Source organism: Bubalus bubalis, chromosome 15 (genome assembly GCF_019923935.1).
Source record: "Bubalus bubalis isolate 160015118507 breed Murrah chromosome 15, NDDB_SH_1, whole genome shotgun sequence".
NCBI lineage: Eukaryota > Metazoa > Chordata > Mammalia > Artiodactyla > Bovidae > Bubalus > Bubalus bubalis.
Genome location: NC_059171.1, coordinates 4,475,310 through 4,502,378, shown reverse-complemented (window position 1 = coordinate 4,502,378; position 27,069 = coordinate 4,475,310). Strand labels below are relative to the sequence as shown.

At 38.3% G+C, this 27,069-nt stretch overlaps 1 protein-coding gene across 6 annotated transcripts in view; it reads right to left on the bottom strand.

The window, feature by feature from the left end:
- The window catches only part of RALYL (RALY RNA binding protein like), an 829,045-nt gene that overhangs the window by 83,461 nt on the left and 718,515 nt on the right, over positions 1-27,069 (bottom strand). For all 6 annotated transcript variants that reach the window (XM_044928503.2, XM_025264974.3, XM_044928502.2 and 3 more), the window contains 2 exons: positions 20,523-20,570; positions 8,921-9,084 (listed from right to left, as the gene is read on the bottom strand). In XM_044928503.2, the coding sequence (XP_044784438.1) occupies positions 8,921-9,084; positions 20,523-20,570 (212 nt within the window). The remainder of the gene's footprint in view (positions 1-8,920; positions 9,085-20,522; positions 20,571-27,069) is intronic.

The window sequence follows — 27,069 nt, the reverse complement described above, 5'->3', positions numbered from 1 at the left end:
GGTGTTCATTAGAAGAACTGAAGCTAAAGCTGAAACTCCAATACTTTGGCCACCTCATGTGAAGAGTTGACTCATTGGAAAAGACTCTGATGCTGGGAGGGACTGGGGGCAGGAGGAGAAGGGGACGACAGAGGATGAGATGACTGGATGGCATCACTGACTTGATGCACATAAGTTTGGGTGAACTCCGGGAGTTGGTGATGGACAGGGAGGCCTGGTGTGCTGCGATTCATAGGGTCACAAAGAATGGGACACGACTGAGCGACTGAACTGAACTGAACTGATATTGGTGAGCAAAGAAGTCTTCTCACATGTCATAAAAGAGGCCCAAGATAGCTACTGGTCAAGGTAATTAGAAATCACATTGACTTTTAGTTCCTCATTTTCTGAGGGACCAAAATAGCTTGAGGTGCACAATGTCAGGGAATTATACAAGAAAGTAAGTGACTAATGGAGCAGGTTTTTGCAAGAGAGTGAAAGTCTCTCTGTCATGTCCAACTCTTTGTGACCCCATGGACTATACAGTCCATGGAATTCTTCAGGCCAGCATACTGGAGTGGGTGGCCTTTCCCTTCTGCAGGGGATCTTCCCAACCTAGGGATCGAACCCAAGTCTCCCGTATTGTAGGTGGATTCTTTACCAGCTGAGTCACAAGGAAAGCCCAAGAATACTGGAGTGGGTCGCCTATCCCTTCTCCAGTGGATCTTCCTGAGCCAGGAATAGAACTGGGGTCTTTTGCATTGCAAGCGGATTCTTTACCAACTGAGCTATCAGGGAAGCCCTGTTTTGCAAGAGAGAGATGAGGCAAATAACTGGAGGAGATGGATACTGAAGAAGCAAAATCAGTGATAGAAAATGTTAATAAAAGTGCCATGGCCTCAACGCTTAATCAGGCTTCTCAGGTGGTGTCATGGTAAAGAATCCACCTGCCAATGCAGGAGATGCAAGAGACACGGGTTTGATCCCTGGGTCAGGAAGATCCCCTAGAGTAGAAAATGGCAACCTGCTCCAGTATTTTTCCAGTATCTTGCCTGAAAATTCCATGTCAGAGGAGCCTAGTGGGCTACAGTCACACATGACTGAGCAAAGCACAGCAGCAGCAACATTTAAACAGGAGCAAAGTAAAATAAGAATTTCTAGAACTAAAAACTTGATTTTTGAATAAAAAAGTGTTATTAATAAAACTGCTAAAAAGCAAATTTAGGAGAGCAAAGGTTGAAAGAAGCTATCACAAAATAAAGAGTAAAAATAGAAACAAGTGAACAAAAAAGAATGATAAGGACACAGGGGACTGAAGTTAGAGCCCATATATGCAAATACATGCCAAAAGGAAAAGAGACAGGAAGAAATTTTCCATTGATGACACATGAGAAAGACAAGATTGTTTGTGGAATAAAAAACATAACAAGCAATTCTAAAATTTGTATGGAACCACAAAATGGGACTTTATCACTAAGCAATTTTAAGAAAGAAGAACAAGGCTGGCAAAAGCATAATGCTCCCTGATTTCAAACTATACTTCAAACGTATAAATAATCAAAACAGAATAGCATCGGCACAACAACAGATACGTGGGTCAGCAAACAAAATAGAGAGCCCAGAAAACCAGCAACCCATCCGTAAGTGGTCGATTAATTTATGACAAACGAGCAAAAAATGTACAACGGGGAAAGAAGAGCCTCCTCAAAAAATGGTGTTGGGAACTCTGGACAACTACATGTGAAAAATGAAACTGGGCCACTGTTTTATACCACACCCCAAAATTAACTAAATGGATTAAAGACTTGCATGCAAGACTTAAAACCATAAGCCTCCCAGAAGAAAATGTAGGCAGTGACCTCCATGACACAGGTCCAGGCAATGATATTGAATATGACACCAAAAGCAAAAGCAACAAAAGAAAAATAAGCAAATGACTATATCAAACATCAAAGCTTCTGTACAGCCAAAAACAAAAACAAAAACCACCACCACCAAAATAAAACGGCAACCTAATAAGTGGGAGAAGATAATTACAAATCATATCTGATAAGAGGCCAATATGCTAAATATGCAAAGAACTCATACAGCTCAATAGCCGAAAAAAAAAAGTCTGATTAAAATATGGGCGGAGGGTTTGAACAGACATTTTCCCAAAGAAGACATACAGATGGCTGACAGATACATGAAAAGATGCTCAACATTGTTAATCTTCAGAGAAATGCAAATCAAAACCACTGTGAAAAACCACAGCCTGTGAAGAACTGATAGTGATGCTAATTTTATGTTCATTTCTTATGCTTGTCCCTCATGACAAAGATCTCTTTGGAAGAGGCCTGCTAGTTAAACCTAGTGCTTCCTTGGTGGCCCAGATGGTTAAGAATCCACCTGCAATGTGGGAGACCTGGGTTTGGTCTCTGGGCTGAGAAGATCCCCTGGAGGAGGGCATGGCAACCCGTTCCAGTATTCTTGCCTGGAGAATCCCCATGGATAGAGGTGCCTGGGGGGCTTCAGTCCATGGGGTCACAAAGAGTCGGACACGACTGAAAGACTAAGCACAGTTAAGCCTAATATTTAACCTTCTTTTCTTTGTTCTCCGTCTCTAATTTTTACACATTTCTGCTCTCTGTGTAATAGGTTAGTATATGTCATCTCCATTAAATTCATAGATTATATTTATGTGCTTTGGTAGTTTCATTTAATGTAAGAACTGCACTTTTATTTTTACCATTTTTTCTTTACACTATAATTGTGAGGTGTAACATTATTACAGGGAGTTGATTAATATATATATTTAGAATTTAACAAACATTACTAAAAGCAATGCCTCTGAATCTGCCACTGAAGGAGATACAAAGAATGCTGGCAGGTCTGGAGAAAGAAGAAGGGCACTGGAAGAATCAATGGTCCTGACTTCAGACTATACTACAAAGCTATAGTCAGCAAGACAGTATGGTACTGGCACAAAAAACAGAAATACAGACCAATGGAGCAAGATAGAAAGCCCAGAGGTAGACACACACACCTGTAGGCATCTTATCTTTGATAAAGGAGGCAAGAGTATACAGTGAGAAAAGGCAGTCTCTTCAATAGTTGGTGCTGAGAAAACTGGACAGTTGTGTGTAAAAGAATAAATTAGAACACTTCCTAACAAAAAATAAACTCAAAATGGATTAAAGAACTAATTGTAAGACCAGAAACTATAAAGCTCTTAGAGGAAAACATAGGCAGAACACTTTGACATAAATCACAGCAAGATCTCTATGACCCACCTCCTAGAGTAATGGAAATAAAAACAAAAATAAATGGTACCTAAATAAACATAAAAGCTTTTGCACAGCCAAGGAAACCATAAAGAAGATGAAAAGACTACCCTCAGGATGGGAGAAAATAATTACAAATGAAGCAACTGGCAAAGGATTAATGTCAAAAATATACAAGCAGCTCATGCAGCTCAATATCAGATAAAAAAAAAAAGCCCAATCAAAGAATGGGCAAAAGACCTAAACAGACATTTCCCCAAAGAAGACATACAGATGGCCAATAAGCACATGAAGAAATGCTCAACGTCGCTCATTATTAGGGAAATGCAAATCAAAACTATAATGAGGTGTCACCTCACACCAGTCAGAATGGCCATCATCAAAAACATCTACAAACAATAGATGCTGGAGAGGGTGTGGAGAAAAGGGAACCCTCTTGCACTGTTGGTGGGAATGTAAATTGATATAGCCACTATGGAGAACACTATAGAGATTCCTTAAAAAACTAGGACTAAAACTACCACATGACCCAGCAATCCCACTATTGAGCATATACCCTTTGCTATGTTTAGTCATGTCTGACTCTTTGGGATCCCATGGGCTATAGCCCACCAGGCTCCTCCGTCCCTGAGAATTCTCCAGGCAAGAATACTGAAGTATGTTGTCAGGCCCTCCTCCAGGGGGTCTTCCTAACTCAGGGATTCAACTCAGGTCTCCCTCATTGCAGGTGGATTCTTTACCCTCTAAGCCACCAGGAAAGCCCAAGAATACTGGAGTGGGTAGCTTATCCTGTCTCCAGGAATTGAACCAGAGAGTCCTGCACTGCAGGTGGATTCTTTACCAGCTGAGCTACCTAGGAAGCCCTGAATAGCCTGAGAAAACCATAATTCAAAAAGACAGATGTACCCTCATGCTCACTGCAGTACTACTCACAGTAGCCAGGACACAGGAGCACCCAGATATCTGCTGACGGATGAATGGATAAAGTTGTGGTACATACATACAATGGAATATTACTCAGCCATGAAAAGGAGTGCATTTGAGTCCGTTCTGGTGAGGTGGATGAGCATAGTGCCTGTGGTTATACAGAGTGCAGTAAGTCAGAAAGAGAAAAACAAATATCAAACATTAATGCACATGCATGAAATCTAGAAAAATGGTACTGAGGATCCTATTTGCAGGGCAGGATTAGAGATGCAACATAAAGAACAGACTTGTGGACACAGTGGGGGCTGGAGAGGTTGGGAGGAACTGAGGGAATGGCACTGAAAAATATACATGTGCCATATGCAAAACATAGCTCGTGGGGAGTTGCTGTACAACACAGGGAGCTCAACCAGGTGCTCTGTGACACCCTAGAGGGGTGGGGCGTGGTGGGGGTTGGGAGGAAGGCTCAAGAGGGAGGAGACACAGGTGGTTTGGGAGCGATGAAGTACAAGCTTTCTAAAATTCATGTCTTCGATGCAAGTTAGGATAGGTATTATTTGATTTTAGGACAGAAATAGATAAAATAGTTTTATCTATAAAAGTTTAATATATTATTATGGTCACTAATGAAAAAGAGGGATGTAGTAGAATATCCAAATTAAGACTGTAGTGAAGGAAGAGACAGAATTAAAAGCAAATTCATTAAACAAGCATAAGGAAAGGAAGAAAAGAGGAAATGATAATTTAAATACTTGGAGTTAGGATGAATGAAATATAAACTAATCTAGCAGGCTAGTGAGTAAAACATATGTAAAATAATTAAATTTCCCTGTAAAAAACAAAGACTTCCATATTGCTTTCAAAAACAAGGTCCAGATATATGTTATTTTAGGAAAAAATTTATGCAAAAATAAAGTGATAGTGGTGTTGGTTAAAATGTTCTCTCAAAAGATAAGTCCTAATCCCAGTACCTGTAAATGTTACCTACTGGAAAATACATCTTTGTAGATGTAATTACAATGAGGTTATTGAGTGAGTCCTAGTCCAACATGACTAGCGTCTTCATGAGAAAAGGAAAAGACACACAGACACAAAGACACAGGGGAAAAGCACGTGTGATGATGGAGGCGGAGACTGGTCAGTAAACCCAGGCATGCCAAGGACTGCAGCATTCCAGAAGCTAGGAGAAAGGCATGGAACAGACTGTCCAGAAGGCAGTCTCAGACTGTCCGTGGAACTTCCAGAAACAGAGACCAGCTCTGGGACACGTTGATCTCAGATGTTCAAACTCTAAATGTTTGTCGTTAAACCCTCAGTGTGTCATGATTTATCACATGTGCCCTGGGAAACTAATGACAAAGAAAGGTGGCAAATAAAAGGTAGACTGCTGCTGCTGCTAAGTCGCTTCAGTTGTGTCCGACTCTGTGCAACCCCTGAGACGGCAGCTCACCAGGCTCCCCCATCCCTGGGATTCTCCAGGCAAGAACACTGGAGTGGGTTGCCATTTCCCTCTCCAGTGCATGAAAGTGAAAGTGAAGTCGCTCAGTGGTGTCTGACTCTTAGCGACCCCATGGACTGCAGCCTACCAGGCTCCTCCATCCATGGGATTTTCCAGGCAAGAGTACTGGAGTGGGGTGCCATTGCCTTCTCCAAAGGTAGACTAGGGAAATGCAAACCAAAAGAGAGTCTTATCAGTAAAGAACCAAGCAACGTATCGAAAAAAGCAAAATTCTAGGGTACAGATAGAAAATGAAGTATTACATAAATGTGAAAGTTACAATTCTCCAAGAAGTTTTAGAGAAGAAGTACTAAAAAGGGCACAGACATAAGATCCTATACTCTAGAAACAGATGTTCTAGAATCAGGCTGTGGTTCCAGGCTCTGTTATTAAATAGCTCTGTGACTTTAGGGATATTACTTAACTTTTCTACACTTATAAAATGGGAATGATAATAATATTTCAGTTATTGGCAGTTATGAGAAATAAATGAATTAATATACTTTATATATGAAAATGTATGTATTAATAATGTGTTTAAAACAATAGCTACCATAGAACAAACATCAAAAAAATATTAGCTATTATTTAACTATTACTGTAAAACACCATATAAATACTAGCCAAGCAACATGGAATATAAAATAAAACCTCAAGAAAAGAAGAACTTTATAAGGTCACTAATTGGTAGAGAATTTTAAATAATTACTTTCAGAATTTCACTTATCAACTTGCCACAAAAGAACAAAGTCTACAGAGTATCGGATGATACAACCAAGATAAAAGACACACACAGTATTATACCAAAGGCAGAAAATAGATCCTATTTCCCACTCACAAAATCTTATTATTATGAAACCAAGATAAATTCTAAGGTACTCAAAAAGATTTTATATTCACATTCTCTCTCCATGACCCAAGAGGATTAGAAATCAAAAATAAAAGGCCAGAAACAACTTAATTATTTGAAGATCAAGCTATTTACATAAAAATAACTCCTGGAAACTACCACTGTTCTCCGCATCACTGAGGTTTATAGCAATCAACTGGTTGAGTTGTACAAAGCTGTACTTACCCGAGAATGGCCAGAAACCACTGGTTCTAAACCAGGGTGGTTACATCTCCTTAAGGAAAATTTAGAAATGCATAAGCACACATACAGTTATTAAAAAGCCTGAAGAGTGCTGCTGGCCTTGAAGGTTTGAAAGTCAGGGATGCTGAATGTTCTGCAAAGCTTGGAATATTCTTTCACAGTGTAGAACTGCCATGGCCAAAACATCAATACTACTCCCATTGCTAAACAGCATTCTAAAAATGACTCCAGGGCAAAGCATCCACAGATGCTCAAGATATTTCTATTTAAAATTAACTTACTACTACTATGGTAAAAAAAAAAGTCTTCTATAAACATAGCAGACAATTCAATGCTCAATTTTCCACAGAAAGAACAAAATTCAAGAACTTTCTTTGTTTTTGAAAACAGACAGCATGTAAGATTGTTTAGAGATTGTTGCAGAAACTAATTTTCTTTTATTACTAAGACTCAAAAAGGGAATTCACATTTTTATATCCGTAGAAGAATTAGACAAATGGATGAGTCAGTACATGGGGAAATAAATGTAAATCTATGTAATTTGCTATTTAGTTTAGATTAACTAATTTAAATTCTGAGTGCACCAAACTTAGTTAACAGAAGCATCAGTGCTGAGGGTAACTATTTTTCACACTTCTTCATATAAAAGCAAAGTATCTCAACAGTGTTTTTTCTTAGTATTTCTGATGGTGCTAAGGTACAAGGCAATGTTCTAGAGTAGACAGCATATATAGGGATGAGAATGAAGGAATATGGGTTTAGTGTTGGCTCTACCATCTACTAACTATGTAACATTCTCTGTGCTTCAGTTCAGTTCAGTCCGTCAGTCGTGTCCAACTCTTTGCGCCCCCATGGACTGCAGCACCCCAGGCTTCCCTGTCCATCACCATCTCCTGGAGTTCACTCAAACTCATGTTCCTTTGAGTCGGTGATGCCATCCAACCATCTCATCCTCTGTCGTCCCCCTCTCCTCCTGCCTTCAACCTTTCCCAGCATCAGGGTGTTATCCAATGAGTCAGTTCTTCGCTTGATGATTTAGCTTCTCTGTGCTTACCCATCAATAAACTTAGGATAAAGGATTTGCTTCACTTGTCTTGAAGGACAGATTTAAAGTAACTAGAAACCCCCCACGGGGCCTAACAGGTTGCACCGGAACTTGCCTTGGCTCTACTTTATCCCCACCACATTTCCTCTTCACTCTGCGGCCCTGGTTTCCTTGTTCCAGGGTAAGGTCTCTGTATAGACCCTTCTCTCTGCCCAGACGCTCTGCCACAGACAGCTTCACGCACACACTCCTTCCCCTGCCTCCATGAGGTCTCTGCTCACACAGCACCTTGTCAGAGAGGCGGCCACACACCATGCTATGAAACGCAGCTCTCCTCTGTCTCTGCTGCTTTATTCTACTTTATTCTTTGACATAGTGATGATCTACCGTGTTAAAACCTCAGATTTTACCTTGCTTGCTATCGTCTATATCTTTGTAGGCTGTAACCGCAAGAAATGCAAGAAAAACTGCTATCTCTACCTTAGGAATAATACTCTCATAACAAATTATGTTTTTCTGGATCTGTCCATATAAAACTTGACAATGTGTTTCATTGGGAGGTTTGTAGCTCTACTTTTTATTAATTCATGTGAGATTATGTCAATATTATTTTTTATGACATTACATATGGTTCCAGACACCATTCTCCTGATTTAGAATAGTATGGAAAGTTAGTTACCCTTTTAGCCTTTCTAGTATTTCCCTCTTAGTCATCCCAGGGCTCAAATATTCAAAGCATGCACTGATTTTGCGTTCTGCTTCTCTGAAAAGATACTCTATGACTCTTTTTGGAAGTGAAATTTGTTTCTTCACCAAAAGCAGCAAGACTTGGACGTGTCACAAGCTAGGTGGGTCAGAGCTATTCTTCGCTCTAATAAACCACCTTCCTGATCGCCCCCAGGTTTGTGTTAGTCATGTTGGTGTCTGTCTCCACCACACTATTCCAATGCAGTATAGTGGAAAGCAGAGACCGTTTCTTATCCATTTGATATTTCGCTCAAACATCGTACATAGCAACCCTGCCATAATTCTTGATTAATTTACTGAGTACAGACATTCATGCAATGGTCCACACCCCCACCCTTCTTTACGGGGAAGCGAAGAAGATTACTTACATTTCGAGCCCGATGAAGAAGAGCCGCTGACAGCAGACCTCGATCCTCCTTTCATGGAGAAAACTCCTTTTCCCCTGCGCGTGGTCGTCACTGCCGCTCGGGGCCGCTTCAGCGGGATGACCGCGCGGGGCGGCGGAGGCACGCGGCCGTGGTAATCAAACAACCTTCACGAAACACAAACGCGGCTGAGAGCCGTGGCTCACACCTGCGCGTTCTACCAAATGTCTGAGATGATTAAGAGAATGGCCTTGCAAAAAATGTCCACACGTTTTTTAATATTGTAATCAGGAAGATTCATTTTCACTAAAGGAATGGGATGCTAGTATAGTCTATGCTTTCTGAACATTAAAATCTGACTCTTCATATGAACTCACTTTTATAAAGGCATGAAAGAACAAAGAACTTTGCAATATGTTGGAGTTATTCTGACCTTCATTCCCAAGTATATTTCTTTGCTTGATTTAACAGATTTATCCTTTTTAGGAACAGAAATCTTCCTTTTCCACATCAGATACTTAGTAAGACATTAGTTTGAAAGGAGGAAAAGATCATGCAGAATCAGGGACAGAGCAAAGAAAATGAGTGTATAATCAGAAAATATCTCAGGAGGCGGGAAAAAAATAAAAGTATGACTAGTTTAAAGAGGGCAGCTGTGAGAGAAAAATCAACATGGTTCCTTCGCTCTCACTAAGGACTTTCTTAAGTAATGAAAAGTTTTTCTGACTAGACTTTTCTGACTAGAAAAAAGGGAGCTGAACTTGGATGAAAGGCTGGTAGCATGAGCACAAAACTTTCTTGACTAAAGAACTGCTAGAAAATGTTTATCAGGATGATATTTTATTTTTCTGACCATTTGGTGGATGTGGAAATTGAGACTAGAGATGTTTGTAGTTAGCTATTAAAAATTTCTCTAACAAAGAATACCAATAAAATGCTGAAGCTTCTGCTTAAAAGTGAAAAATGATACGCACTATAACCAATGTATTTGCATTAGACAATGAAAGGGATAAAGTATAAGAGTATTTACATATTTATAAAAATATGTAATTAATATATTCAAAGTCTCATATACTGCATACACACAAAAAACAAATGTGATTAAGCACATTTGAGCAGCATAAAAGGACCAGAGGGAAAAATTATATATATATACTCATTTATTTTTAAAACTATTTGCCACTGAGGCAGAGGTATTATTGCATTGTCTACTATAAATAAAATAGCATTATTGACTTAAAATGATGGTTATTATATATTTTATTATGACACTATTATATGGATTCTCATAACTGGTTTGAAACAGTCAATAGAGAATCTAATGTGAAAGACAGAAACGAGAAAATGAAAACAGCTTTAAATTTTAAAATATTTAAAACCTCCTATAATTGGTTATTTCATAGAATTACATCTCATTTGTATATACCAATGGAAATGTGATAATCTCTTTTTGGAAAATAGTATATGAAAGATAATGATTAAGATAGGCTGGTTCCAAATACTCATTCAGAAACACTGAATACTAGGACACCAGAGGGAAGAAAAGTCGGATGCACACAAACCACATTTGAAGCAGACCTTGGTACTAAGAATGTCTTTTATATTAGAGAGCTAACAGATCCAAAAACAATGATTTGGGAACATGCTAGGAAATACTAAGAGATGTCTGGAAAGGAAAAGAAATGAAAGGAGACAGAGTTCAAGAGGGGGGTCATCCTCTGCGCATAAGCAAAGTCCATTAGAGCCGAGGAGCTGCAAGCAAAGAACAGGTCACGGATGCCTACACATTATAGCTGACTTCAAAGGGTGGAGGACGAAGGGGCCGAAAGGCGCTGTGGACCATTTTCATACCACTAGGGGCTCGAAAATCAGAAGGGTCAACTAAGCCTGCCCCTCATTTCAATCACAAAACAGGACCTACATTATTTATTTATACGTTGAATTCACAGAGCAACCTAAGTCAGTGAACCAAAATACAAAAGGTGCTTTTCATGAGCTACCACCCGCAAAGTTACCGAAAGAACAGAAATGTGACAATTGACCCATCTCTTCCAGGGTGGAAGTTGCTGCTTGAGACGAAAGGGAAGCTCTTTTGGAGGAATCATTTCTCCAGGACATCAGAATGCCATTTAGCAGGTTCATGAAATAAACTAATCTACACACTGAGTTAAGAAAATCTCTAAAGCACAACTGAAATATAAAATGGTGTAACAGTGCTATACTGGATGTCAGGTCAGGTGAAGACATCATCTCACTACTACTTTAATGATAGTGCAATTCAGTAATATTTTAGAACTGCACTGTTCATTGATATTTCTGTTGTTTCCCCCCAGACAAGGATTACAAAACTTCCAGTGTTGGCCAGGTATGATCTCATGCTGAAAAAACAGAGCTGCATTTGTTCACTATATTTGTGACATATTTTTAGCATAGGATGTACATTTTCGTAAAGTAGTATATGTTGTGTTCTTTGTTGTAAGTTCCTATAGGGAGAGGTCCTTGTTTTCTGAGTATTTGGATGTGTTACTTCAAAGAAAGATGACTCCTTTCCCGTTACAGAATCAGGTAAGGTTTTGTCAATTCATTCTGTCTCTCTGTTGGGAAGATATGCAGCATTAGAACTTGATTTTGATAAAAGTGATATTGTAACACACAAACAAAGCTAAAAGGGCATTTCATATAAGAGCATGATTTTAAATTTTAATGGAGCCGGAAGTTTGTTACTTTTCACTGGGCAAAGTTGAGCTTACCAGAAACCAAGAGGAGGAAGACTGGGAGTTGTTTTCAAGCATGAAAACATATTAATAACAAGATAAGGATGGGAAGCAAGGCCGTTCTCTAGGACTGCAAGATGTAGCAGTTCTTCTAAATACAGAAGGAAGTAGGTGAAAGGCAGCCTATGAAGGAGACACAAACATTGCCTTTCTCATCAGAATCCTGTCCTTGGCAAATCAGAGAAAATAGTCCAAGAGAAATTTCCATCTGATAGAATTCAATGGAATTCAAATCTCCAAGGTCACTTGAAAACTTTAAATTCTTTCCTTCTTGATTTTGTGTTCTTCCACTCTCAGAATTGTATTCCCTTTCCTTTCCTTTAATGGCCCTTCATTTTCCCTAATACTATTAGAATACTGTTTTTCCCATTATGTTTACAGGTCAAACAAATAATGATTTAAAGTCAAACACATAATTCTCTTTTCTCTAAGGCCTATTTTAAAACAAAAACTTTAAAAGACCTACTCTCAAGCAATAAATAAAGCAAATGTCAGGTTTTAATAAAAACAGCAGGTTGAGGAAGTTTGAAGGTCTGTTTTATTTAATAAACATTTCTACTTTTCATGGGACCATTTTCTGTTTGGAATTTTGTTTGCTTTAATAATATCTGAGATATGTCATTTCATTATCAAACAAAAGCTGAAAAGTGGTAAGCAATTTTAATATTGATTTATTGATAAAAAATAGACACAGCTTGTGTCTATAAAAAATAAGGATATTATTTTTAACAGTTGCTTTTTGGACAAAGACAATTTAATGGCATATTGATGTATAAAATGAATATAATTTTGAATTCTTGTTTTTACTAAAAGCCTTTTATTATTAAACTTCAACAATAAAAAAGCAACATTTCAATGCATTTTCAGAAAATATATATGGAAAAAATAACCTTCTATCTCTTACCCTAAAACAATTACTGTCATTTTCTAATCTTTTTTCTACAAGAATTCGTATTTTTTTACATAACTGAAAACATAATGTATCCTGGCTAATTCTCTTTGGTTTATATTAAAAACATTTCCCACGTTTGCTAAATGGTCTTTCTAATGTTTATTTTTAGCTCATTAGGTAAAAAATCCACCTGCAATGCAGGAGACCCCAGTTTGATTCCTTGGTAGGGAAGATCTGCTGGAGAAGGGACAGGCTACCTACTCCGTTATTCTTGGGCTTCCCATGTGGTTCAGCTGGTAAAGAGTCCACCTGCAATGCAGTGAGACCTGGGTTCGATCCCTGGGTTAGGAAGATCCCCCTGGAGCAGAAAAATGCTATTCCACTCCAGTATTCTGGCCTGGAGAATCCCATGGACTGTATAGCCCATGGGGTTGCAAAGAGTTGGACGTGACTGAGTGAACTTCACTCATTCACAACGTTTAAGTTTTGTGATGCATTTTCACAAGTAGATATACCACAGTCTAATAAATCATTACTTGATTGCTGGACTTTTAATTTGATGCCCATTTTTCACTGTCATTGAAGGGACTGATGTTGAAGCTGAAACTCCAATACTTAGGCCACCTGATGTGGAGAGCTGACTCATTTGAAAAGACCCTGATGCTGGGAAAGACTGAGGGCAGGAGGAGAAGGGGATGACAGAGGATGAGATGGTTGGATGGCATCACCAACTCAATGTACATGAGTTTGGGTGGACTCTGGGAGTTGGTGATGGACAGGGAGGCCTGGCGTGCTGCAGTTCATCGGGTTGCAGAGTCAGACACGACTGAGCGACTAACTGAACTGAACTTTCACTGTCAACCAATGTGATTTTAAAATTCACGAAAAAAATTGAAAATGTAATATTTGTGTATTATTTTGTCACTGAACACTAGATTATCATTTAGATAAATAATAACTTAAAAATCAGTAATTATCTGTTTTCTTCTAAATTTCCCACATAAAAATACTTTTTCATTTTCCTTACTTACGAACCCAAATTTACAGTCACTATGTGATTAAGTGCTAACCAAAAAGTGTAGTCTGGACTTTGGGTTAAACAACTGGCCTTCCCAGAACCAAAATCTGACCACCTATTCAGGGCCATGTTCTCCCTGGACGCTTTTAGCAGATAAATGAAGATCAATAACTCTAGGATCGGCGATCTCTGGCTGTGTCTTCATTCAACCTTGTTGAATGACAAGAAGGGTTTCTGTCTTCAGCTTATTTGACTTCTGATAAACAGAATCTATAAAACCAAACTAAGATGCCATTCATTTTTTAAAAAGGCTATATTTGAAATCCACATGAATGATTCTAGCCTATTAGAATATCTGCTTTCTGTACTGTTTGAACTACTTGAAATTCATAAAATCTATTTATAATTTCTACCTTTTGACTTCAAATAAGCTTTTGGTTACAGCTGAATCCAAAAAATGCTTTTTATAGGCACACTTCACTTGAGACCAGTAAATGAGTAATTCTTATTTCTGTTTTTTTGTCACTAAACTTTTCCATGATTTTCCGTGAAGCCACCCTTGCCAACAGCCCACCCCCTGCCAGCAAGCCCCATCCCTGGTCTTGTACAAATGCTTCTTGAACATGCTTTTAAAGTGTTGACTGTGATCATCAATGATCTATTTTAGCAATATCTTGACCTTAATCTAATCTTTATATTTTGTACAATTTTGGTATCTTGTTAAAAAGTGAATGGATTCAGGTAGCAATTGTGAGGTTATTAATCAATAAACTGATTCTATTTAATTCTTATAATTCTGTAACATGTGTATTGTTAAGCCATTTTGCCCATGAAGGAAACTTGTGGGAAACGGATAAGATAACCCTCCCACCCCCAAGTTTAACCAGTCAACACTTGTGCATTGAGACCTGCAACTTATCTTCTAACTCTGAATCACATCCTTCATCAACCGTGCCATGCTAAGCCTTCCAAATGTTTTAAGTAGAATCCCATTTTACCAGATGGTAATTTAAATTTGCATAGTGAAACAGACGTTGCTTCTTGCTAATATGTTTTTCCAATATTCATGAATATATACTGTGCTTCATAATCAATGATCTGAGACAAGTACAACTTGACTTAGAGTTGTTTTTCATTAACTGCAACTCTCGTAGCTTCTCCTATGTTAATTTACTCAATGTCAAAATGGATTCCAGAACTGAGCAATGCCCCATTTTGAATCACTGATATGTATGTGTATACACACACACACACACACACACACATATATATATATATTTAAGGTCAGGAAGCTCTGGCATTTCTTCTTCTTCTTTTTTTTTTTTCTATCAATAGAAGTTTGCTCATTACTGGAGGTTATAAATGCCTCAGTGTCTTTCCTGGTACTATTGAAGAGAGGTTTCATTAAAACTGCTGATATCTCAGAAACTGAAAACATTCCTTGGGGGTATTCAGAATTTTAGGTATACTTCTCCTTTTACTTTACTTGGGATAGTACAAATATTTATGTTTCATTTTAATAACATGTAATGTCATTCATTTAGAGTCATAGTTGACCTTTGAAAGAAAACGCCATTGAATGCTGTAAATTGGGCAGTTTTTTTTGTACAGCTTAGAATAACCTCGCAAGTCTATTATTAGTGATACTCTTCCCTGGTCGCTCAGACAGGAAAGACTCTCCCTGCAATGAGAGACCCAGGTTTGATCCCTGGATTAGGAGGACCCCCCTGGAGAAGGGAATGGCTACCTACTCCAGTATTCTTGCCTGGAAAATTCCACGGCCAGAGGAGCCTGGAGGGCTACAGTCTATGGGGTCACAGTGAGTTGGACACAACTGAGTGACTATCACTTCACTTTCACTTAATGATTCCCGAAACCATGGAGAGACACTAAGTTAGTTTTTGGAAAAGTTGCTGCTGCTGCTGCTAAGTCGCTTCAGTCGTGTCCGACTCTGTGCGACCCCATAGACGGTAGCCCACCAGGCTCCCCCATCCCTGGGATTCTCCAGGCAAGAACACTGGAGTGGGTTGCCATTTCCTTCTCCAATGCATGAAAGTGAAAAAATAAAAAAGTTGCTTAGTCGTATCCGACTCCTAGCGACCCCATGGACTGCAGCCCACCAGGCCCCTCCGTCCATGGGATTTTCCAGGCAAGAGTACTGGAGTGGGGTGCCATTGCCTTCTCCGTTGGAAAAGTTACTGTTGGATAAATGTATTGAAACCTTCACATTAAGATGGAACTTTGTGAAGAGAAGTTTTCTAAGCTAAAACAATGCGAGAGTTGAAACTCGCCCATTATATGAGAATTCCCAAGCCTGGCAGAAATAGGATGTAAATGAATGTCAGTTACTGAGACATTATCTCTCAGCTTCATGAGAGGCATTTAGTAACAGCTGGAGTTGAGACTCAGTAAGCCACACTTCTGCCGGGGCCAGCTGGCTCCTTTCTAGGCTCAGCCAGTTAAGGGCTTGAGAAGGAGACTAAGATTGGAACAGGAAGAGAGGACTTGATGCTTTCTGTTTTGCTTCCTGGTTTTGTTTTGGCTTCTTGTTTTTTCAGCATTACTGCAGCCTTGTTTCTTCACCCTGACAGCAGCAATGCATTCCAGTAGTGGCAGCTGAATCCAGTTTGAAAACTTTTGCAATATTCGCAGAACAGTCTCCACACTTCCTCAGAGACCCAGGCATCAGGTGGCACTGTTTCTTTAGAGGTCTGGGTTCCAGCCCCGTGGGTTTCTCCAGGTTCAGATACAGTAGCAGCAACTAAGCAGAACTTCCTACTCTCAATGTGAGCTCTGTAAGCCCCCTTTTCTAGAGTGATATCTGATAATCCTTCCTTTTCCTGTTTTCCAACCCCAGAGGTGGTAGAGATAGAGGTAGTTTGCTGACTCCATCATATCATTGTGGGTTTTGTGTTGTTGTTTATTTGTTTTTGCCTTTTTTAGTTCCTTAATACATAGAAAGTTCTTACAAGCAATTCTCCTTGTTCAGCATAACTGTATGATGTCTGTTTTCCTGACAGAAAACCAAGCAGCGTGGAGTGAATGGAAATAGCTGAGTGTTGATAAGAGTGTTCAGCTGCAACTGGAATGCTCTAGGGGGCAGGAGGAGGGAAAACAATACAAAAAGAATGATCCAGAGGTGTCACAATGGACTTACTATGAAAGGACAGCTGATCAATCAGTGTATTCCTCAGTCACAGGGACGTTGCTACTTGAATATCAGTATAAGGAACATATTCTCTATCACTATTAATGGTTATTGTCAGCTACCAGCAGCTAACATTGATTAAGTACAAAAAACATAGCAGGCACAATGCAAGTCATAAAAATATGCTACTTCATTGAATCCTTAGAACAGTATTATGGGGTAGACATTAATTTCATGTTCACTTCATCGATGAGACAAGTTTTTGTGGCATTAAATAAATTGCCCACTCTTGTGCCATTAGTAAAAAGAGCAAAAAGTTAACGATAAACACAAGCAGAATGTAACTAAGGAGGGATTACTGTGGATAAAACTGTTAGCACTGGCCTGTGAGGCTATTTCTCTGGTCCAGCCTCTCCACTCTTGTCCCTTCCTGGGGAATCTAGGTTCACAGGGAACTCCTGACTGTGTCTACTATGGCAGATGCTTCTCTCTCTCTTAGCCAAATGCAGAAGATGGAAAATTAGCTAATGAGAGCACAGGCTGCTCAGACAGTCTGTTAGCAGCACACCCATACTCATCTCTGTACACCTACAAACCAAACAGGTTTTATATAAGAGAAGCAAATGATTTCGGAAATTATTCAGAGTTAGCTTTTTGTGTGAGATGGAGAACCATCTGAAAGCTTCAGGCTCTGTAATTAATTGCTGATTAAGGCTCTTGTTTGTTTGCTTGTAAAATACATTTATTTATCATCTATCTACATATGTATCTTACGATTTTTTTAGCTGTAATATATTCACAGTAAAACGCAAATATTGGGCGAGTGGTAAGTTGCTTCAGTTGATGTTTGACTTTTTGTGACCCTGTGGAGTGTAGCCTGTGAGGCTCCTCTGCCAATGGAATTCCCCAGGCAAGAATACTGGAGTGAGTTGTCATGCCCTCCTCCAGGGGATCTTCTTCACCCAGGGATCGAACCCACGTCTCTTATGTCTCCTGCATTGGCAAGCAGGCTATTTACCACGAGTGCTGCCTGGGTAGCTGAGAAAACTGTAAACCTGACCCAAAGTTTACAGGTTGATTGCCAGAACTTGGGTCTCCTGCCATCTACTCCATTTTAAGTAGAAATTCTTTAAATGTGCAAGGAAGTCACATGATAGAAAATATTTAAGCGAGAACAATGTGAAAACAGTTTCATATTGACAGTCTAAAAGACAATGTATATTAGTTGGCAACTTTATTCATAGCAATGAAGACAGTGTTCTGTATCCTGAAACACAAAAGAGTATCAGAAAATGTTTTGAAGTTGTCAAAAACTGAAATATTCAAATAATTGAAAGACTACTTAAATGTTATCTTTTTTTTTACAGTAAATGGGATTATTTTAATGCTGCCAGATCTTTACATCATTGTTAGGATGGGTTATTACAAGCTAGTAAATATTTAAAATTAAATATTATATTTTACATAAATTTTAAAAATTATTTGAGAAAGTCATCCTTAAAAATTTATATTTGGTCATAAAAGGATGACTAGAGAAATCACTTGCTTAGCTTTGAACACAGTGGTGCTAAAGGTATGGCTGTGGATTTGATTTTGTGTAGATGAGGCTGTTTCCTTTTATGTAAAGCCATAGGCCAATATTGCTCCCCTTGTGTTGTGTGCATCTGCACAGTTGGTTATTGAATATAAATGGAGACTGTTTATGATTGTACTGCTGCCACTAATTAACTATGTGACCTTGGAGAAAGCAAAATGTCTCTAAATCTAAGGAAATGAATTAATAACAAAAGCTGAGTTTCCAGTATGCGTGAGACTTAATAATAGTGCCTGAGGATACAATAAGCAGAGCTGAGCATCTTTCCTGCCCTCTGGGAGGAAGGAAAGCAAGCAGAAATATACCAAATATTGTTACTGCAGAGAGAAATCTAGCAATATAAACGAGGAACAGTACTGTGAAGGAACAGTAACAGGTGCAGAGAGGGAAACAGAAGAACCTCATTCAGTCTGAGAGAGGAGTCCACGCTGAGACCTGAAGAAGGAGTCCTTAACTAGATGGTGGAGAGAGGCAGGAGCAGAAGAAGCGCGCAGAGGAAGGTCCCCAGACAGGAAGGAACACGGAGATCTCCTGGGGCTGGGAGAGGACCCGTGCGGCTGAGCAAAAAGGAGACCCTTACGAGGAATTATGTAGTTTCTTCCCTACATAAAATGTTCTGTTTTTCAAGCTTTGCATTTTTATGCCTTGGCATATTTGTTTGTTTGTTTGAATGGAATTTTAAACAATATTTACTTTGTTTTTGTATGCGTGTGTACGGTCCATTGACCTAGCACAGATAATTCTTGTTTCGCATACCTCTACTATCAGAATTTCATTTGCCAATCCTAAGTTAAATAACACCAATCCCCCCAACAGCAAAAGTCAAATTTCAGTTTTACCACATATATTAACTGTGAGTAATTTCATAAAGTCCAAGCTTTGCTACTGGTTTTCAGTCCACAAATCTCTACCTAATTAACAGATGTTCCTGACGATCAGGTCACCTCTTTCAAAGTCTGTCAGTGATTTGTCATTGTGTATTTGTTAGTTCACACACAGATCTCTTTGCTTCCTGGTGATGAGTCCACGTGGAATTTTGTAAGAATGGGTAATCAAAAGAGGGAATTGTATAGCAGAGAACCGAGGAGTGAAACTGGGAGTAAAATTAAAATTAAACATAAATGGAATTATAGGAGAAATAGTTGTTTGTAGGGATGTGGACACTCTTCCACTCAAGAGACTCTAGAGATGGAGACAGAGGAATTTAGTAAAATAAAACATACTGACATAAATGAGGTAAGTGGTTGTGATGTGCTGAAAAGGGAAGAAGGTGCCCCAGAGGAAGTGAAATTGGCAAAGAAAAGGAATCATCTTGAGGAAATCTTAGAGGTAGTTCACAACATTGATAAAATGTCAAAGCTGGCCCAGTATTAGTAGTATTCACTGAGGGGTAAAAGAGGTGCTTGCCTCATATCATGATACAAGAAGAAGGCTAGTACTAGTCAAATTACTTTTGATAAGTCATTTTTACAAGAAAAAAGCACACTAACTCTTAGTATTTTTACATTAAAATGTTCCAATTTTAAATTAGTATACTAAATAACTGTTTCACTGTATTTTCCTATATGTATGCATGAGGAATTTCTATATATAAATGTATATATGCATACATGTATAATATATACATTTATAACAGAGTTTTTAATGTTCTGACAAAAATTTTTTAAAGGTCATGGAAAATCCTATTTCTCCTATTGATTATTAACATCACTCTGCATGGTTTTCTTTTACAGTCCCACACTACCATGCAGAGAAAGACTGGTCTGTAATTTTTACTGAATTTGAGTGTTGTATGGAAGTAGATGTATTTTAGAAGTTTGGACTCATTGTCTGAATTTATAAATCTCTCAGTCTTGAAGAATTCCAAGTCAAGAATTCCAGTTTCAAGATCTGGAAAATAATATTGGTTAATAAATCTTTAAAATATCATCCAAATATCAGAAACCAAATTTCAGGCTTAAGCAGCACCAAAGTCTAAAGGCCCGAGCGAGATCTTCTGGACTGCACTAGGTACACTCACAAGATGGAAATCTGCCCATCTTATATTTTATTGAAACTTACTTTTTTACTGTAAAATATCATTTAAATGTATTAATCAATAATGTCTGTGAATGAAAGGTACAGAAGAGTTAAAAGATAATTTAAATCAAAGGGAAACAAGGATGAGACATTTACATACCGATTGTAGAAATCATCTCTGTAGTAGTCGTAGTCAAAGACATAGCCACTGCGGAGGGAAACAAGAAACTAGTTGTTGACATCACAGTGATTTTGGTTTATTATTATATTATTATATTACAGTATAATGTAAGTGTAATAAATTTATATTACTTTTGCATATTTATTTTCCAATGTAATTATGTATCCAAAGGACTTTACAAGATCGTGGCCTGTTAGATATACTGCCACGTCAAACTCTTATTATATGTTTGATAATGTAAACACTGATAATGGATTGAGTTGGTTTGGAATGAAGATGAGAACAGGTAGCAAAATTAATTTTTTAAATACTTTTAATACTTGTAGAACCATTTGTTCCCAGACAAAATATAATATAGCTATTCCTTCTTCCTAACGTATGTATAATGAGGCTAAATAAACAATAAACAAATGGTATATAAATAATATAAACGGAAAAGTTTAATGTAAGTAAAGTAAATACAAAAGTGGTTTCCTCAGAAATTCAGCATATTCTTGTTATTCTAAACACTTTCTCTTCAGTACTTGATGCAGAGAAAAATGAACAAAAAAGAAACTTTGAGACTTACCAACAATAAAAATATTGTAGGGCACTTAAAGAAGAGTTAATAAGCACATTTCAAGGATAAGATTATTACTAAGCTCCTTAAATGAATGTATAATAAAAATTTCCCCATCCACATATAAATTTTAGAGTTTACAAAACACTTTATATGCATTATTACTTTTTATTAATAATTTTAAGCTCTCAAAACAGCTGTATTGGTTTTTATAACTGGAAAAAATTTAAGTGCAAGGGACCTCAGTGGCTAGCTCAAATTTTATATCTAGTAAGTGACAGGGCTGAGACTGGAGGAATAGCCTTCTGAATCCATATCTGGAGCTGTTTTTCATCACCGTGCAGCCCTCTGCAGCCTGGAAGAAATTTAATCTTACGCTAAATAGAATATTGGTATTACAGGGGAGTAATTTTTAATATTCATCTATTTTACTGTTATAAAATATGCATAACTAAATTTACATTTCTAATCACTTTAAGTCAATTTCAAATGTCAAAATTCAATGGCAATGTTGAGCAATTAACCATTTCCAAAAATTTTTTATCATCTCAAACAGAAACTCTGTGCCCATTAGACAATATTTCTTCATTCCGTTGCTCCCTTGGTCCTTCCCCAAGCCTCGGTGACTGCTATTCTACTTACTATAGTTGTGAATTTGTCTTCTCTAGATACTGCATATAAGTAGAATCATATATTGTTTGTCCTTTCTTGCTTGGCTTATTTTACCTGGTGTAATTCTTCAAGCCGTATCTATGTTCTAGCACATATCATAATTTCAATCCCTTTTTAATGCCCGAATAATTCTCCACTCATGTGTGTGTGAATTTTTGTTTATCTGTTCATTTGTTGATAGAATCTGAATTGTTTCCATCTTCTGGCTGTTGTGAATAATCCTATTACAAACTTTGGTGAGCATACATTTTTGGGGCGGCTCCTACTTTCACCCCTTTTGAGTATATGCCTAACAGTAGAATTGCTGAGTCATGGGGTAATTTTGTGTCTAACCACCATGCAACAGACAAGTAATTTTATATTCCCCAAATATCAATTTAATGGTCCTTTATAACTTCTTTTGTTAAGAAAATTGAAAGAACATATAAAGGAGGGCTTGTCATTCGTGGTTTTCAGTATAGATTACATGTTTGTCCTCACACATTATGTACAGGGCAGGGGTACTGACCCAGCACAATTGGCTTATCAGATAGGGCTGGTTCCTGTCCAACACAGCCTGACTGAACACATTGAGTTTGAACCCACGTTCTGGAATGTAAAGCGGAGACCTACTTCATGTGAATGTCTAGATGGAAGACTGAGCATTGTCTAACCAGAGCAATACTGCTGTTTATCTACCTCTGCAAGCCAAAGAAGACAAGGAGACCACTGGCAAAGGAGTAAGAACAAGTCCCCACTTTAGTCCCACAGTTGCAGATTGCTAAAGTTATAAAGATTTCTGCTTTAGTTGATATTACTGGTGTATGGATGTGACAGTTGGACTGTGAAGAAAGCTGAGGGCCGAAGAATTGATGCTTTTGAACTGTGGTGTTGGAGAAGACTCTTGAGAGTCCCTTGGACTGCAAGGAGATCCAACCAGTCCATTCTGAAGGAGATCAGCCCTGGGATTTCTTTGGAAGGAATGATGCTAAAGCTGAAACTCCAGTCCTTTGGCCACCTCATGCAAAGAGTTGACTCATTGGAAAAGAGTCTGATGCTGGGAGGGATTGGGGGCAGGAGGAGAAGGGGATGACAGAGGATGAGATGGCTGGATGGCATCACTGACTCGATGGACGTGAGTCTCAGTGAACTCCAGGAGTTGGTGATGGACAGGGAAGCCTGGCATGCTGTGATTCATAGGGTCGCAAAGAGTTGGACACGACTGAGCGACTGAACTGACTGACTGACTGGTGTTAGACTCAACTATGGCATTGAGTCAAGGGATTTTAAAGATAACCTATTTGCTATCATCAAATTCAAGGCATAAATTTCACCTTGAAACTTTCCTGATATAGTAGTGCATATAATTTTCATTGTGAAGAGATATGATGGCACCTTAGCCAAAAGTTTTTTAAAATCTCAAGTGAAGTTATGCTACTTTCATACATATTTGTCATAAGTAATCACTGTTGTCTCTTAGGTTTGATTATTTTCAAGACCATGTTGGTAGATCTCCACAACCTACTGATCTTACAACTGAAAGTCTGTGTCCTTTGACCGACACCTCACCGTGTCCTTTGCCTCCAGTCCCAGCTAGCCACCATTTTACTGTTCTATGAGTTTGGCTTTTTCAGATTCCACATATAGGTGACACCACGTAGGATTTGTCTTTCTCTGACTCATTTCACTTAGCATAATGCTCTCAAGGTCCGCCATCTTTCATAAATGAAGAGATTTCCTTCTTTGTCATGCTGAATAATATTTCATTATATATACATACCACATCTTCTTTATCCATTCAGTTAATGACACACAGCTCAGGAAGTGATAGTTATGTGTAGTGATGGACCTGTTAGCTAACTCTATGGTGGTAATAATTTTGTGGTATGTGTGTCAAATTATTATCTTGTACACCTTAAACTTGCATAATGTTCTATGTCGATTGTACCTCAAAAAGCCGGGGAAAAAGAATACTTTGGTCGAATACAAATATATGTGTGATAGCATTCATGTTTGGATAACACAAAAGAGTTTCCTACCAGTCAAAGCAGAGGAAAAAGAAAAGACAAAGCAGTATATTATTTTAAGAGTTTTGTTGAGGCGTGGTTTATGAAGAATGGTAGCTGAGGGGGAAAACATTCTAGTTATTGAAACAATATTCTCAGTGCCTTTCCATACATAAGCTGTTTTAGCCTTAACAGTAACCTATAAGATGTAGAACATTCTTCCAATTTTATAGGACTCTGAGGCCTAGAGATATTAAATACCCTAAATAACACAGATAAGTATTCTAACACAGATAAGTATTCTAGTATTCTAGCACAGTCATTCATATACTCATTGACCAAAATGTGATTAAGGACCTGTGGTCAGGAACTGTATTAGGCACTTAGGTTCAGAAGTGAAATAGTTACTTTTTTTGCTCACAAATCTCACAGTCTAGTGATGATTCTACACAGAGTACATCATGAGAAACGCTGGGCTGGAGGAAGCACAAGCTGGAATCAAGATTGCCGGGAGAAATATCAATAACCTCAGATATGCAGATGACACCATCCTTATGGCAGAAAGTGAAGAAGAACTAATGAACGTCTTGATGAAAGTGAAAGAGGAGAGTGAAAAAATTGGTTTAAAGTTCAACATTCAGAAAACTAAGATCATGGCATCCAGTCCCATCACTTCATGGCAAACAGATGGGGAAACAGTGGAAACAGTGGCTGATTTAATTTTTCTGGGTTCCCAAATCACTGCAGATGGTGATCACAGCCATGAAATTAAAAGACGCTTACTCCTTAGAAGGAAAGTTACCTAGACAGCATATTAAAAAGCAGAGACATTACTTTGCCAACAAAGGTCCATCTAGTCAAGGCTATGGTTTTTCCAGTGATCATGTATGGATGTGAAAGTTGGACTATAAAGAAAGCTGAGCACTGAAGAAGTGATGCTTTTGAACTGTAGTGTTGGAGAAGACTCTTGAGAGTCCCTTGGGCTTCAAGGAGATCCAACCAGTCCATCCTAAAGGAGATCAGTCCTGAGTGTTCAGTGGAAGGACTGATCCTGAAGCTGAAACTCCAATACTTTGGCCACCTGATGCGAAGAGCTGACTCATTTGTAAAGATCCTGATGCTGGGAAAGACTGAGGGCAGGAGGAGAAGGAGATGACAGAGGATGAGATGGTTGGATGGCATCACTGACTCAATGGACATGGGTCTGGGTGAACTCCGGGAGTTGGTGATGGACAGGGAGGCCTGGAGTGCTGCGGTTCATGGGATCACAAAGAGTAGGACATGACTGAGTGACTGACCTGAACTGAACTGAAGTGGTGATTAAGATGGTTCTTGATACCTTGTCCATCTTGACTAAACTATCAGCAGATTTCTTCCTGAACACGGGCCTCTGACCTCTCTTTTATTAGAGTATTTACTTTAGAACTCTCTGTAAATTGTAGTTGTAAGTTCTCTGCCACTCACATGTGTAAATGATCTGCCAGTCTCATGCCTTGTCTTTCTTAAGGACCTGGGAACTGTCTTTGAAATTAAATAATACCAGTCATGCTAATGATAATGATTACATAATGTTGAGAAGTTATTTACTTGAATAGATAAAGTTGATATTAACTTAAGTATCATACATGGTGATAGACATTTTAGATGCTTTTAATAGCTATTGTTTGATGGGACAATAGTTTTCACACAGTGAAAATTATCAATATTTTCTGATGTGACTGAATAGAGAGAATGTGTAGGTAAATTGTTTCATCTTTTATTCTGAAACTTTTAAAAAATATTATTTTAGAGTAGAGTAAGATGAAAATATGACGTTACTAATATGGATGAGAGTGATGATTCTACTCATAATTCTAATACCTTTAAGAAATACCTCAATAATTTACCAGCCTTCAGGAAATTGAAGAGTGCATGAGAGAAAAATGCTCATTTTTATTTTTCTCATTTGATGCTTAAATTATCTTGTCCAATCTGCTTATTTTTTTGCTCAATTCTGACTGGTGAGGCATATTTGCAAGGACAAGCTATAGCTAAGCAGCCTAAATTGTTTGATCTCCAAGTTGCACTTTCTGCCATCATAAAGTCAATTTCACCTGTCAAGTTAGAAATGAAATACAGTGTACAAACAGCTCTATGTAATCTTGACAAGGCTGCTTTTGCCTTAATGGTTTGGACTTTTTGCAAAAGTGCCATGGCCGTAGTTGGTTCAGGGCCTAAGCTGTAAAATCAAGCTGGGTTTCCAAGGAAGAGGAAGAGATTCAAGGAGATGAAAAGAGATTAGCACAGAGCAAGTCTGATCTGTGCCTGCCAAGTGCTTTCCTCAGGATTCTTCCTGCTCTCAATTCTTTTTGTCTTTTGTTTTCTCTCACAGATTCTCCCTCATAAAATCCCTTCTTTTTTTCTTTTTGTGTGAACCTTTATTTGAAATTAGCTGTCAAAAAGTGACATTTCCAGGAGTCATATCCAGCACTGTAAGTATCTTATGTATCCTAGAATTGTGGTGCCAGGAAAAACTGATCTTTTACATTAGAAAAGATCCTCTTTCCCTGATACAAGCCAAGAGGGATGCTGTTATGCTCATGAGTTAATCTCTTTTGGCTTTCTTTCTTTTTTTTTTGTAAATTATTTAATTGGAGGCAAATTACTTTACAATACTGCAGTGGTTTTTGCCATACATTCACATGAATCAGCCATGGGTGTACATGTGTTCCCCATCCTGAACCGCCTCCCACCTCCCTCCATCCCATCCCTCAGGGTCATCCCAGTGCACCAGCCCTGAGCACCCCTATCTCATGCATCGAACCTGGACTGGTGATCTGTTTCACATATTTTGGTTTTTAGACGAGGAACTTTTGCAACTTTCATTGTGGTAGTTTTGTGTGACAGTCTGGTTCTTAGGCCATTGAAATAAAAATGAGAATAAAAGAGATGTTTAGGGCACTGTCCAGGAGGAAGTTAATTCCAGTGATTGAAAATGTTTTTGTCATTTGGGAGTACGGTCAGTGACAAAGGGCAAGTACTTGACTTTCTAGAAAAGTGAAACAATAGCTTTGAATTTAATACAGTTTATATTTGAAATTTACAATATTGTACACATTTACAACATTTATTCTACTTTTCAATGTACCTTTATTCTATTTGCTCAGATCCCTAGAAATTTAATGGGAAATAGGAATTGGTAAAATGATTGTTCAGAGTTGCACACTCACACTCTTTCTTTCATTATTGGAAATTAAATGAGATCTAGTAACTTCCCTGGAATTTCACTGAAACTGTTTCATTTATAGAAGAAGAAATCACACTTCATTGG